The 12371-nt window shown below is 41.0% G+C and overlaps 1 protein-coding gene across 5 annotated transcripts; it reads left to right on the top strand.

The window, feature by feature from the left end:
* Positions 1–597: 597 nt before the first annotated feature.
* grhprb (glyoxylate reductase/hydroxypyruvate reductase b) lies at positions 598–12361 on the top strand. 5 transcript variants are annotated; one of them, XM_076293414.1, is made up of 12 exons: positions 598–752; positions 4310–4776; positions 5970–6075; positions 6527–9330; positions 9652–9782; positions 9977–10049; positions 10155–10271; positions 10414–10502; positions 10652–10756; positions 10958–11093; positions 11249–11379; positions 11517–12361. In XM_076293414.1, the coding sequence occupies exons 4-12, from the start codon at positions 9173–9175 to the stop codon at positions 11636–11638; spliced, it is 1062 nt and encodes a 353-aa protein (XP_076149529.1). In that variant the 5' UTR covers positions 598–752; positions 4310–4776; positions 5970–6075; positions 6527–9172; the 3' UTR covers positions 11639–12361. The 5 variants fall into 5 exon arrangements, with proteins under 5 accessions (XP_076149529.1, XP_076149527.1, XP_076149530.1 ...); XM_076293412.1 differs by having other exon boundaries at positions 4310–6075; positions 6527–6701; positions 8980–9330; XM_076293415.1 differs by lacking the exon at positions 5970–6075.
* The last annotated feature ends 10 nt before the right edge of the window (positions 12362–12371 follow it).

The following is a 12371-nucleotide window of genomic DNA, read 5'->3' as shown; positions in this document are numbered from 1 at the left end:
CCATTCAAACTTAGTCATGTGTACAGTTGTATAGATTATTACATTGAGAAACACACTTTCATACAGATATTATGCACGTTCACGCAGCACTACCATTCATTCAAGTTAAGTTACTCATCATTGCCCGGCAAGAAGTCCACAATCAATTCAATTGTCTTGCAACAATCTGTTGAGCTTACAGACAACGTTATATTATTATAGGTTCTGTATGCTATTTAAAGCCGACCTAACGATGAGTCCCTTCATGACGGTGTGTTGCAATGCATTCTGGGTGCTGTGCTGTGATCCGACGGCTCGTCACCTGACCCACCAAACACAACTATGCTTGAACCAGAGCGCTTGAACTAAACGTAGTAAAAATAAATAGCTACCAAGGCTCCAAATAGCAACACACTACACCGTAGCATAATGAGGGTATCTACATGTAAACCGAAGCATTCAGAACTGTGTAAGTCTACAGGCAGTTTATTAAAAAGAAAAACAGTACCGTTCACGTCTCGTTCACACAGACGGGCGCCATCTTGAGACAAAACTCTCTGGGATGTGGCGTAATCTCGCGTGAAACCTTGTTGCCAGAACAGCAGGAAGAGGTAACAGGATAGCAGCAGAGCCCTTATTAGACATTCTCTGATAGCAGCACGAAAGATACACAGGATTTGAAGACATCGAAGAACGAACCCTTTTAGTTTGATGGACGTCCTTATCAGTCTATGGTCTAACTTATGAACGTGTCGGGTCAACGTCAACGATAAGTAAGTTAGGCTAACATAAACGTTAGCTATTTGCTGTTGTCATATGCTATGCTTTATGTGATGGCCATTTATCACACTCATTTTAGGTACTACTTTTACGAGGTCTGTAGTTCTGTCAAAATTTATCTTATCGTTGAACAGACTACATGGTTATTTTAGACCTTAGACTTCGTAGATGTAGTTACTACAATTTGGAAGCGAAATTCGAAGTGTAAATATGGTTTTAATGTGTAAACAGACCAACCGCGATTTTGCAATTAAGTGAATGGAGTCATTTTAGGTAGGGCTACTAGGCTCACGAAGTCTGTAGTTCTGTCAAAATGTATCTTATCTATGAACAGACTACATGGTTATCTTCCTTAGACTTCGTAGATGTAGTTACTACAATTTGGAAGCGAAATTCGAAGTGTAAATATGGTTTTAATGTGTAAATAGACCAACCGAGATTTTGCAATGAAGTGAATGGAGTCTTTTTAGGTAGGGCTACTAGGCTACTTTCACGAAGTCTGTAGTTCTGTCAAAATGTATCTTATCTATGAACAGACTACGTGGTTATCTTCGGTAGACTTCGTAGATGTAGTTACTACAATTTGGAAGCGAATTTCGAAGTGTAAATATGGTTTTAATGTGTAAACAGACCAACCGCGATTTTGCAATGAAGTGAATGGTGTCTTTTTAGGTAGGGCTACTAGGCTACTTTCACGAAGTCTGTAGTTCTGTCAAAATGTATCTTATCTATGAACAGACTACATGGTTATCTTCCTTAGACTTCGTAGATGTAGTTACTACAATTTGGAAGCGAAATTCGAAGTGCAAATATGGTTTAAATGTGTAAACAAGACGCCTGATGTTTAATATATGTTAATGAATGGGCACAGTATTATTGTGTACAGTAATGGGCTATCAGTATTATGTAAACAGTGTTATGTGATTTACATAAACTAGTAAACAACAGAAATGTTAAAAGCTGGTATTGTGTTTCATGAATTCTTACATTCAGGCATTCAAATGAAATGTAATTAAATAGCATATCAATCATGCAACAATGCAAAAACAATGAAACTAGTGTAGGCCTAATTATATTTTACATTAGTAAAGCAGTACTCTGATGTGCATGCTTTCACAAACTTTTGTGAACAATCTTAGCACTTTAAACATTGACTGTTTTGAAGTGCATGTAGGCAATATAGTATAAAAATAATAATAATAATTGTGATATCGTTACAATTTGATGGGGGGGGTGGGAGGAGGGGTGGGTTCATGTAGGTGGGCCCTATGACCCCAAAGTATGCCTTGACTGGGCCTCAGGTCAAAGAAGTTTGAGAAAGGCTGATGTAGACGACAAAGCAGCAAGGAGGCGTCGTGTGATAATTTAAACAAGTTTTATGACAAGGTCGATGAGGGTGGGAAAAATCGTACATTTCTGTGCAAACTTTGCCCGCACTTCAGTCACATTCAGTCACATTGTCTTTTAAGAAAATGCAGTCCATTTTTCGGTTCCAGCAGCCAACAACCTCAGAACTGACCCTTCAGGCCTCTCAGGAGGCCTGGCCTTCTAACCTAGTAACCACCATAGCAACCAGCATGATTGCCCTAGCAACCAGCATAGCAACCACTATATTTATGCGTTTTAGCTTATTGGATGTTGCGTTAATGCAGATAACTTTTGATCCGTGTGCCCGATTTTCATAAATGAGGTACCGTTGGAATCCTTGGATGAGGCCGAGTTCCATGCCCCTGATCAAACCCACTCTTGCAGTTCCTCGGAACCGCAATTCTAGTTATATTTTGATATGTATCTCACCACTGCAAGCTGGCAGCACAACTTGCCTTACATGTGTGTGTAGAGCAGACTCCTGAATCTGGCAATATCATTGCCATGGTGGAGGGATTTTCTGGGGCTGAGCAATTAACAGACATGTGGTGTGGCCTTACAGAAATAAATGGCATTTTTTTATTTAGTGATGAAAAATGACCTTTCTGCACTCCATATCTGTGACACGAACTGATCTGACCTGACTTGACCCGAGTTTGCATGTTGGCCTGTGTGTGCCTATGGTGCACTCATAATGATTCTAACCCTAACCCACAACAACTTTTTACTGCATTGCCATCCCGCTCTCATTTGTCATATGTCTGAGCCAGCGTGTGACAACTCAGTTTCAGGAGAGCAAAGGTGCCTTTTTGTGCCTTTGTCCAGTGAAGAAAGGTTGAAGGTATGAGAGGTGGTCTGGAAGGGTAAAGAACTTCCTCATGTGTGGCAAGTGGCTAAAGCCAAGGAGATGATGGAAATGGGAGATCCCAAGCCAAGCCACCTTCCCAGCTTATCTGCACTGCAAAAGGCCAAAACAGGAGAGAGGCAACAAGGAGTTGGGGCACAATGATCCTGCCCTTTAATTGCAGCTGATGAAATACAGTGCCTCTCACTGTGGAAGCATTTTTGACATTGGCCTGGACAAGTTCTTCTGTCACTAGTGGACTCCATCTCAGTGGTTTACAAGTCCCTTTAAAAGGCCCGTGGATCACATATGAGATTTAATGACACTCGTACAGTCGTGAAAAGACTCAGCACACCAAAAGAGAGATCAGGACACATCTTCATATCCCAAGGTGTTCTGTCTGGTGAGTCTGGGGTTCACATACCAGTTTAGTCCTTCCAGAGCTTCTCCCTCATGTGGTTAGGAAGTGCTCATACCTGCCATTGTGGACTGGTGTGATGATGCCACATTTTAAAGGCAGTACCCTAACTGCTAGCTCTACTCACGTGGAAGAAGAATTAAAAAACGATGGCCTGGATTGAAACGTGGATTGTTTAAACACGACAACTTGCCCATTCGCCTGGACCGTTTTGTGAGCAGACACTTGATTTATATTGAAGGGCAGATGAGAATTTCTTCTGCAGCTGTCTCAGTTAACAGCATAAAAGCAGAAAAATTAAACTGAGACATCCTCAATTAAATGTGATGAAAGGGAGACAGAAGACAAAATTCAGGAACCTGTGGAAAACTGGAGAGGCCTGGCTGTACCACCAAGAGAAAGTCCTATCTAACTAACTCCATGCTCAGAGTGGCTTCACGTTGACATGGCTCCTAAAAAAAGTAAAATGCAAATTGGCCTTCTACAAAATGGTGATTTATCAAAGCCTATAAAGGTAGGCAAGGCACATGTACAGTAAGTATGCCCCCTCCACTCTAATTACTTTATGAATTGTTTACACCTTGTGGTGAACCCTGTATTTTCTCTCGTCATTTATTTTTTGGTAAACTTGGATAAGGATGTGCATACATCCTGCTGTGAAGGGGTTCTCCTCTGATGGATTTTACTTCCATTGTGAGTTCCTATGTTGTCCGCTTGTTAATGACAAGGAATGATCCTGTACAGCCAATAGAGCAGCTTTTGTCCCAACACTTATGGTCCCTTGAAATGAGGGAACTAACTATGTATAGAAATGCTACTCTTAAACCCTTCCTCCTATTGGATGTAGATAACCTCAGTAAAAAAAGAAAGGAATTTATGTTGTGTAATTGTTTATCTGTTACTATTTTTGTTTTTTTCAGTACCATCATGGCCGTTGCAGTAACACTTGGTGCCGTTCCCACAACTGGGTTTTTGGCATGTTGGAAGTGAATGTGGAATCGAGGAGACCCATCCTGAAGCTAGTGAGGAACCACTGCAGGAGAACCCTCTTCGCCAAATCCAGAAGCATGTCAGGAGGAATGCCAGCATTCTCACAGATGAATGACGGGCATTAGGGTGCATCATCTGCCTTGACATATGCAAATTAATCTGTCTACAAGACAATCGTCTTGGATATTTGGTTTGGGCAGTGGCCTTGTTCAGGATGACTCGATTATCACTTGAGCCCGTCTTCCTAACAGTCACGAAGTTCTCAGGTGCTTCATGTGGTATCTTGGATGGTTCATCAAAAAACAGAACAAAGTGGGAATCAGCAAATATCATGTGAATGTGAAGTGATAATGACTGATCGGATTATAGTATAAACGGCAACTTTCAAATACGATAGGTAGGTATTTTACATCGACTTGGTGGGCCACATATTGTTTTCCAGCCTTCAAATTTGGTACTGGGAAAACCCATGACAGCAAGCTTTTAGTTTACTCTCATGCTGTTTATTGAAAATGCCTGGCAAAGGCAATTTTTATTGCATCTTCCCCCAAAATGTACACTACTGCCATATCTCAGGAAGTAATAAAGATACACACAACTCACACCAAATGATGCGGAAAGTCCATATTTATATTCAACTTCCATTGACATTATAGGGCTAGACCCAATATTTTGGCGTTATTTAAAGGGGAACTTGGCAACTATTTCAACGTAATAAACCTGTTTAGAAATCATTTGGATGGTTAAATGACCTGTTCCGGTGAAAATGGTGACTTTCCCCGCTGCGCCTAGCGTCCCCAGGCGGAAAACCAACCTTGCAACACTGAGATTACCGTCCCGGAAAGAGAAGTGAGAAACAAGAAACTCGTTTTAAATTGTGTTTCTTACCCTGTAACATCCACATAGTTCTGCCAAACTTATGCTAACCGTTTGCTATCTTGTAAACAAATCCATGTGCTTCATCGTTACCTTTTCCCACAGTTTGACATAGCATAATGCACAATTTCTCCAGCAGAGGGGGAAATCCTGCCAAGTTTCCCTTTAAGAAAAAAAAAAAAGATATTTTCAGCCTAGCTTTATGGACATCTTTAGTTGGCAACTTCAGAGGCTCAGTGGGCCACCTAAACATCAATAGAATTGAATACAATTTCTCATGGAAGTTTTATTTGGTTAATGGAACAAAAATATTCTAGGGACAGATTGATTTTCAAAAAGTGAGGTGGATGATGCACCCTAACATGCATACAAAGACCGTCTTGCCCGATATGGGTATAGATAATTTAGTGTCTGTCATAAACAGAACTTTGTGAACGCAGGTAATGGAGCAGACTTTCAAAAAAACAAATATGGCGCCTCAGAGGAAATAGGACAATGGAGTCCCTCAAAATCCACCTTGAGATGATTGAATGGTATTGTTGGTTGGGAACTCAAAATCCACTTCAAGATGATTCAATGGTATTGTTGGTTGGGAACATCACAACGACATTTTGGGTCAACTGGTGCATGAAATTAAAAAGGTATAGAAGTAATTAGTGTTCACTTATCAAATCTAATTCATGTATTTTTGCTGAATCAAAATCTCCATTTTAGTATTTTCCCACTGTCTGTCAAAATGCCTTGTGAGGTCCCAAGAACTTACCACAGCTGATATTGAGTTTGTCCAGCTGATGCCGGCAAGACGACTTCAAAAATCCTGGTAATCAAAGCCCACATTATGTGGTGATAGTATAAATACACAATTCAAGCTTATTACATGCTGAACATTGATCAGAATGTTAAGTAAGGGATAATGTATAGAACGCCGGTCATTATCGGGATTCGCCTTGTGAATCAACTAGAAAGACTTTACATTTTGGTCTCTATGTAGGGAAAGCCAATATACCACTCAAACCTTACATTTTCTGAAAGCTTATGTCCTCTACATGTTATTAAACATGCAAAGACAGATGTCACACCTTCCCCTAGCTCATTGAGAGTCATGTTACTGTAATGCATTTCCCAACATTTCTACATTTTAACATTTCACTGTTAACATTTTTTATCCATGTTCCGCATGGTCGGACCTTTGACATCAGTGTTTCAATTGAGTTACATCAACAGGCAAACTGGCATTGGACTTAAATCCATTTTCCCTCTCATCTCAATAGATTGCCCGCTTGGCCATGGTGGGAGGCACCAGCTCTACCTGTATGATCAGGAGGATGCTGGCAGCAGCCTTGACGAACGGCCTGGCCTGCAAATTTAGTTGGGCAGGGAAATCTTACAAACAGAGTGAGGCCAAGCTGCCATTTAAGGACACTTGCCTGCAAGACTGCATGTTTGGTGAGTTTAACTTAATATTCCTTGTGCTGTTTTAACACAGTAACAGTGATGTGCATTTAAGGCCAAACAAAAGTATTTTCGGTCTCTACACATCATGAGTGTAACTGGACTGTTGACATTTCAACTGCATTAGCACTAGGCCTGTCAAACTCGATTCCTTTTAAGGATCCGGGTTATTCTGAGTCACTCACTAAACTGATCCGGGTTGAACGAGTCACTTGAGTCAGTATTGCTAAATCGCAAGGAAATTCAGTCCTACTTCAAGCAGTGCAGTGGGGTGCTTCATTTTTAAAGGAACCATATGTAAGATTGTGGCCAAGACCGGTACTGCAATCACTTTCAAATTACTGTAGAGCGGTGTATCCCCTCCCCCTCCCCCTCCCCCCTGACTCGAGGTTGCCAACTCGGATGCCGAAGCACTACTGACTTTGTGATTAGTAGTTACAGTAGGTGGAGGGTGGCGCATCAGGCCAAAACATGACATGACATGACAAAACACAACATCAACATCAGTTGAGGGCTGCAACTTCACTTTTTAAATGACAATATCCTGGCCAGACTACTGTTGTCAGTGATATAAGTATTTGAAATGAACATGATTTCTTAATGTCTAGTGACATATCAGGGCTATTTTATGATTAATTGAAATACATTTCTTACATACGGTTCCTTTAAGTGCCTTCTCATGTTGGATGTGGATCCTCCATGATTTGAAACCAGGTTTTTGCAGTATTTGCATTTAGCCTTTAGAGTTTTGCTCTCCTGGTCGAAGTGCATCCACACATTGTTCATCTTTCTGGTGCTTGACATGTTGTCAAGTAAGTCTAAAGAAACCTATTTGAAATATAGCTGCAAGCAGCAATGAGGGGGCCAAGCAGAATAGGCTGGAGTAGCCATGGCGACAAGATAGAACTCAGCAGACATCCGCGATCAACACTTTCAACTAGTGTCACATCAAAACATAACTGATTTTGTAGGGCTGAAACAGGGCTGAGAATTGCCACCGCCTCCGCCAGCCCCCCACGCTTGACCTTAAGTTTGAAACACAAATTGCAAATGACAAATTTAGAGATATAGCCAGATTACATAATAACCCATGCTTCAACAAATAACATTATTTAAGACTGCTAGCTATTTTCTACATTACTATGTTTACAAAAAACATAGCGAAACTGTCGCCAAAATGCAGCCTAGGGTGTTTTTGTGATATACACGAGTCAAACCTTCCTATAAAAGCATAAATTTACTAAGAAGGCTCGACACAACATGAAACTTTGCTTGTAGTATTACCAGGGTCTCTACACATGTAATCGAGGATTGGGAACATTATTTGTGTACAAGGAGTTTACTTAAACAACGCAGAACACTGGACCTTACCTATGATGACAACCCGGAAGGCAACGTGAGGTAGTTCCTGTACTAACAAAAACGTCTTTAAGCTAACTATTTATACGAACAGTGTTCTCAATGCTCGCGTTCATGTGTAGGGACACTGATAATTCGAAAATTCGATAGACACCTAATGTGTCTGTGAATGGTAGTTTGCCTTGGTTTCACTCTACTTTTACAAACTGCAAACTAAAAATGTAAATTTAGCTAAGTAATTTATTAGGTAGCCATATGAACTTTTAACAGATTGAAGAGCAGATCATGTACTTCTTATTTGTGCAATTTTTTTTTTTTGAAAAAGTGCAGATACTGCTCTTAGCCTTTGTAGGGCAGCCCTGCATACAACATATACAATACAACATATTTTTTTCATTTTCATGCACTGGTAATTCCTTTGGAATTGCTTTTCTAGTTTATTATTGTTGTGGTTACTGTACTGTGGTAATTTATGTTCATCATAGAGACACAATTCCCTCGGCTCTATGCCAACACTAAAAATGAAAAGGTTGTCAAATGATCAGAACCTGTCAACATTAAAGTGTGATATCTCCGGACTATGCCATACTTCAGCGTCTCAACATAGGACAGAATGGGCTGAACTCTGTCTCTGACTCATACTGTGTGTGATGTAAGGACTGTAGTTGGCTGATCTGTAATTTTTGCTGAGAGTGTGGAGCCAATTTTATGTTTGTGTTTACAAAAACACCAAAATCCAAATGAAAGGTTTGGCCACCCACTTTGTTATAGCTTTGTTAAAGCATTAGTTGCATATATATTTATTTACTTATTTATTTATTTGCTGTACACTACTAACAACTGTAGGCTATGTAAGACAAAAAATAATTGCTGAAACAAAAGGGAGTGTAATCAGCAGGCCATTTTTTCCAAGACCCTCCCTGCGCTCATATTGGCTAAAGAGAGCGACCCCTCAGTACCTCCCTGCTGGCCGACAGCCAAAGTCAACTCACAAACTTTCCCCTGACGGTCAAGTGTCAAAGTCCCTTCATCTCTCAGCGGATCCTCCGCTGCCTTTCGTCCACCAACCCACCACGCGCTGTTGCAGCATTTCATACCGTTAAGCGATGTGGTCGAGTCGAGTCGCCGTTCAGCGGTTGCAGAGGATTGCTGCTGCTCAGCTCACCATCAGCACCATGCACCGGGCTCAGTCCACACTCCCACGCGTTTACGTCACACGCAGCATGCCGCCAGACGGACTGGACATTCTTAGAAAGTCTGGACAGTAAGTCTGTTGACTGTATAATAATTATATCAGCTGATGATTTCAATAGTTCACATACTATATTGTGGAAACTCAATAGATATTCAAATCAAATGGTCTTTATTGTCTGGCCCGTGGGGGAGAAACAATTTTAATGTAAATTCAATTAAGAAAAAAAAATCTGGCTATTAGTCATTGCTCTTTATGGCCACGTGTTTTTGTAGCATGAGATTTTTGATCAGCAGTAGAGGCTCCATCTTTATTTTGTGTTGTTGTTTTTCTTGTTTGGGCTCTGCCCCACCTGCCTGCCCCTCACCTCTCCCTCTCCTGCGCCCATGACAGGGTGCAGTTTGACATGTGGGACTCGGATGACCCAGTGCCCCGAGCGGAGCTCTTGAAGAAGGTCAAAGGAGTGGACGCCCTCTTTTGCGTGCTGACAGAGAAGATAGACACTGAACTTCTGGATGCAGCTGGTGCGTGTGTGTGTGTGTGTGTACGTGTGAGTGTACGTGTGAGTGTGTGTGCGTGTGTGTGTGTGTGTGTGTGTGTGTGTGTAGTACAATGGACTGCCATCTTTGCACTTGTGCTCAATGCTTGAAAAGTGCTACATAAATAAATATTATTATTATTATTATTATTATCTTACATAATTGTGTCCTACCTGTAGGTCCAAATCTGAGGGTGGTCAGCACTATGTCAGTAGGATATGATCATCTCTCTCTAGATGAACTCAAAAAAAGGTCAGTAATATTCCTCATTCAAATAGCATTGCCTGCCTCTCAGAGACAGTCTAAAATGTTAATGTTAGTGTATGCACACATGTGTGTGTGTGTGTGTGTGCATAGGGGGATCCGTGTGGGCTACACTCCAGATGTGCTGACCGATGCTGTGGCTGAACTTACTGTTGCTCTGCTGCTATGTACATCCAGACGCCTCGTTGAAGCAACACACGAAGCCAAAACGTACAAACAATACTTTTACATGCATGCAAACAGACACACATACACGGTAGATTTTGTGGAAGAAATTAAGTCTCTCTCTCTCTCTCTCTCTCTCACACACACACACTGTGTGTGTGTGTTTGTGTGTTCATGATTTATGCAGGGGAGGCTGGGGTACCTGGAGGACACTATGGCTGTGTGGGTATGAACTGGCTAACAGCACTGTTGGAATAATGGGACTAGGAAGAATTGGTGAGAGATGTCAGTGACTCAGTCATCTAGCTGGAAATTTCTGGGTTACTGTTAGTCTGTTTATGACAGATTACTATTCTTTGCTCTCTGTTGGGCTTTTTCTCTATGTCTGTCTGTCTGTCTGTCTGTCTATCTGTCTCTGCAAACAGGACTGGCCATTGCTGAGAGACTTAAGCCCTTTAAAGTGAAGAAATTCATCTATTCAGATGTGTCTCCCAGGCCTGAGCTGGCAAATCAGATTCAGGCAGAATATGGTGAATTTGATATGGTCATTCAAACATGATTGGCACTCTGACACATCACACACACACACACAAATAGAGGCATGTGAGTTTTGTTTAAATTGCTCCTTCAGACATGCGTTAATGCTCTCCCACATGTGCAATCACAAACAAACACAAGGGTATGAGTTTGTTTAAATGTGTTTCTGTGTATGTGAATGTGCCTGTGTCTAGTCTCTATGGACGAGTTGGCCAAACAATCTGACTTCCTGGCAGTGTGCTGTGCACTGACACCAGAGACTCAGGGCATCTGTAATAAAGAACTCTTCTCCAAGATGAAGGACACCTCAATCTTCATCAACACAAGCAGGTACATAAAGTGCACATCACATCAGGGAAATAGGCTTGATGTAGAATGGTCACTGCAGAATTTGTCATGTAAGTAATGTAACCCAGACAGACAGGCCTTTTGATAATATCCTTCTAAGTTGTTGTTGTTGTTACTGTGAATGTGTGTGTGTGTAGGGGTGGTGTAGTTAATCAAGAAGATCTGTATGAGGCACTGTCCACTGGACAGATTGCTGCCGCCGGATTGGACGTCACTGTGCCTGAGCCCCTCCCCACCAGCCACCCACTCTTCACCCTGAAGAACTGTGGTAAGTTTAGTGGTTCTATATGACAACATAATACTGGATCACAGAAAAATCATGATCGTTTGTTAGGCTAGAGAATCTAAGAGCTAATTCATTATTTCACTGTGTTGATGTTTTATTTTATTATTATTTTCTTTTAGTGATTCTGCCCCACATTGCCAGTGCCTCCTTCACCACACGGAATGCCATGTCATCCCTGGCAGCCAATAATCTGCTAGCTGGTTTGAGAGGGGATCCAATGGAAAAAGAGCTTCAACTGTAATCCTTACCTGCACATTGTACATCAAAATAGACCACATGCCTTTAAAGATATAGGGTTAATGATACCGGAGAAAGATTATTGATATTTGAGCTCAACAGTCAATAGTCCCTTCAGTGTTCCATAGGTTTGTGATAGGGAAATAGCACCACCTGTTTGTGATTAGATGCAGTAGTGTTGTGTGAGTGGATACACATTCTGTTTGTTTTCAGTTTATGGAGCTAGGGTTGTGTACTTTTATTTTTTTTCCATGTGCACACACAATGGACCGCTATAGCGCATCCTGAGGAGATATTTGCTGAATGTGATAAAACGTGTATGGCCTTAGAATCGTTCCTTTAAGGGAACTTTGGTTATGCTCAGAGATAAACACACACAGACATCACTTCTCCTCAAACTGTAGTCTCTACATTTCTGTACTGCAAGACATTCACCTGTAAAGAATGTTTTTGGACTACAGTGGACTAGGGGAACCATCCTCTGCTAATTTTATGAATGAAGTTACATATTACTTCATTACTCATAGTAACTCATCATTACTATTCCTTTAAGTATTGCTGATTTTTAAATGTGATTATATACATGTCAATTTTAAGGCTGGGGCATATGAGTCACACCCTTTATCCTCATTAATAAAGAATGAGTATTTGTAAGTGACAAACACTCAAGTACTATAGGACATTTTGTAAGGACTATTTATTTTGTAATTGATATGAAATTAAAACAAAGTCACACA

This window comes from Alosa pseudoharengus, unplaced genomic scaffold, assembly GCF_046254945.1.
Source record: "Alosa pseudoharengus isolate Yale_2024_CS ecotype anadromous, Long Island Sound unplaced genomic scaffold, YU_APseudo_1.1 YU_APseudo_1.1_scf_2, whole genome shotgun sequence".
Taxonomy (NCBI): Eukaryota; Metazoa; Chordata; class Actinopteri; order Clupeiformes; family Clupeidae; genus Alosa; species Alosa pseudoharengus.
Note: the sequence above shows the minus strand (reverse complement) of the source record. Positions and strands in the feature narration are given on the sequence as shown.

Bases quoted from the DNA above. Each gene is read 5' to 3' on its own strand.
- grhprb (XM_076293415.1), top strand. From the start codon at position 9,173: ATGTGGTCGAGTCGAGTCGCCGTTCAGCGGTTGCAGAGGATTGCTGCT. The intron at 9,783-9,976 runs GTGCGTGTGTGT...TCCTACCTGTAG, and splicing joins TGAACTTCTGGATGCAGCTG to GTCCAAATCTGAGGGTGGTC. The intron at 11,094-11,248 runs GTACATAAAGTG...GTGTGTGTGTAG, and splicing joins ATCTTCATCAACACAAGCAG to GGGTGGTGTAGTTAATCAAG.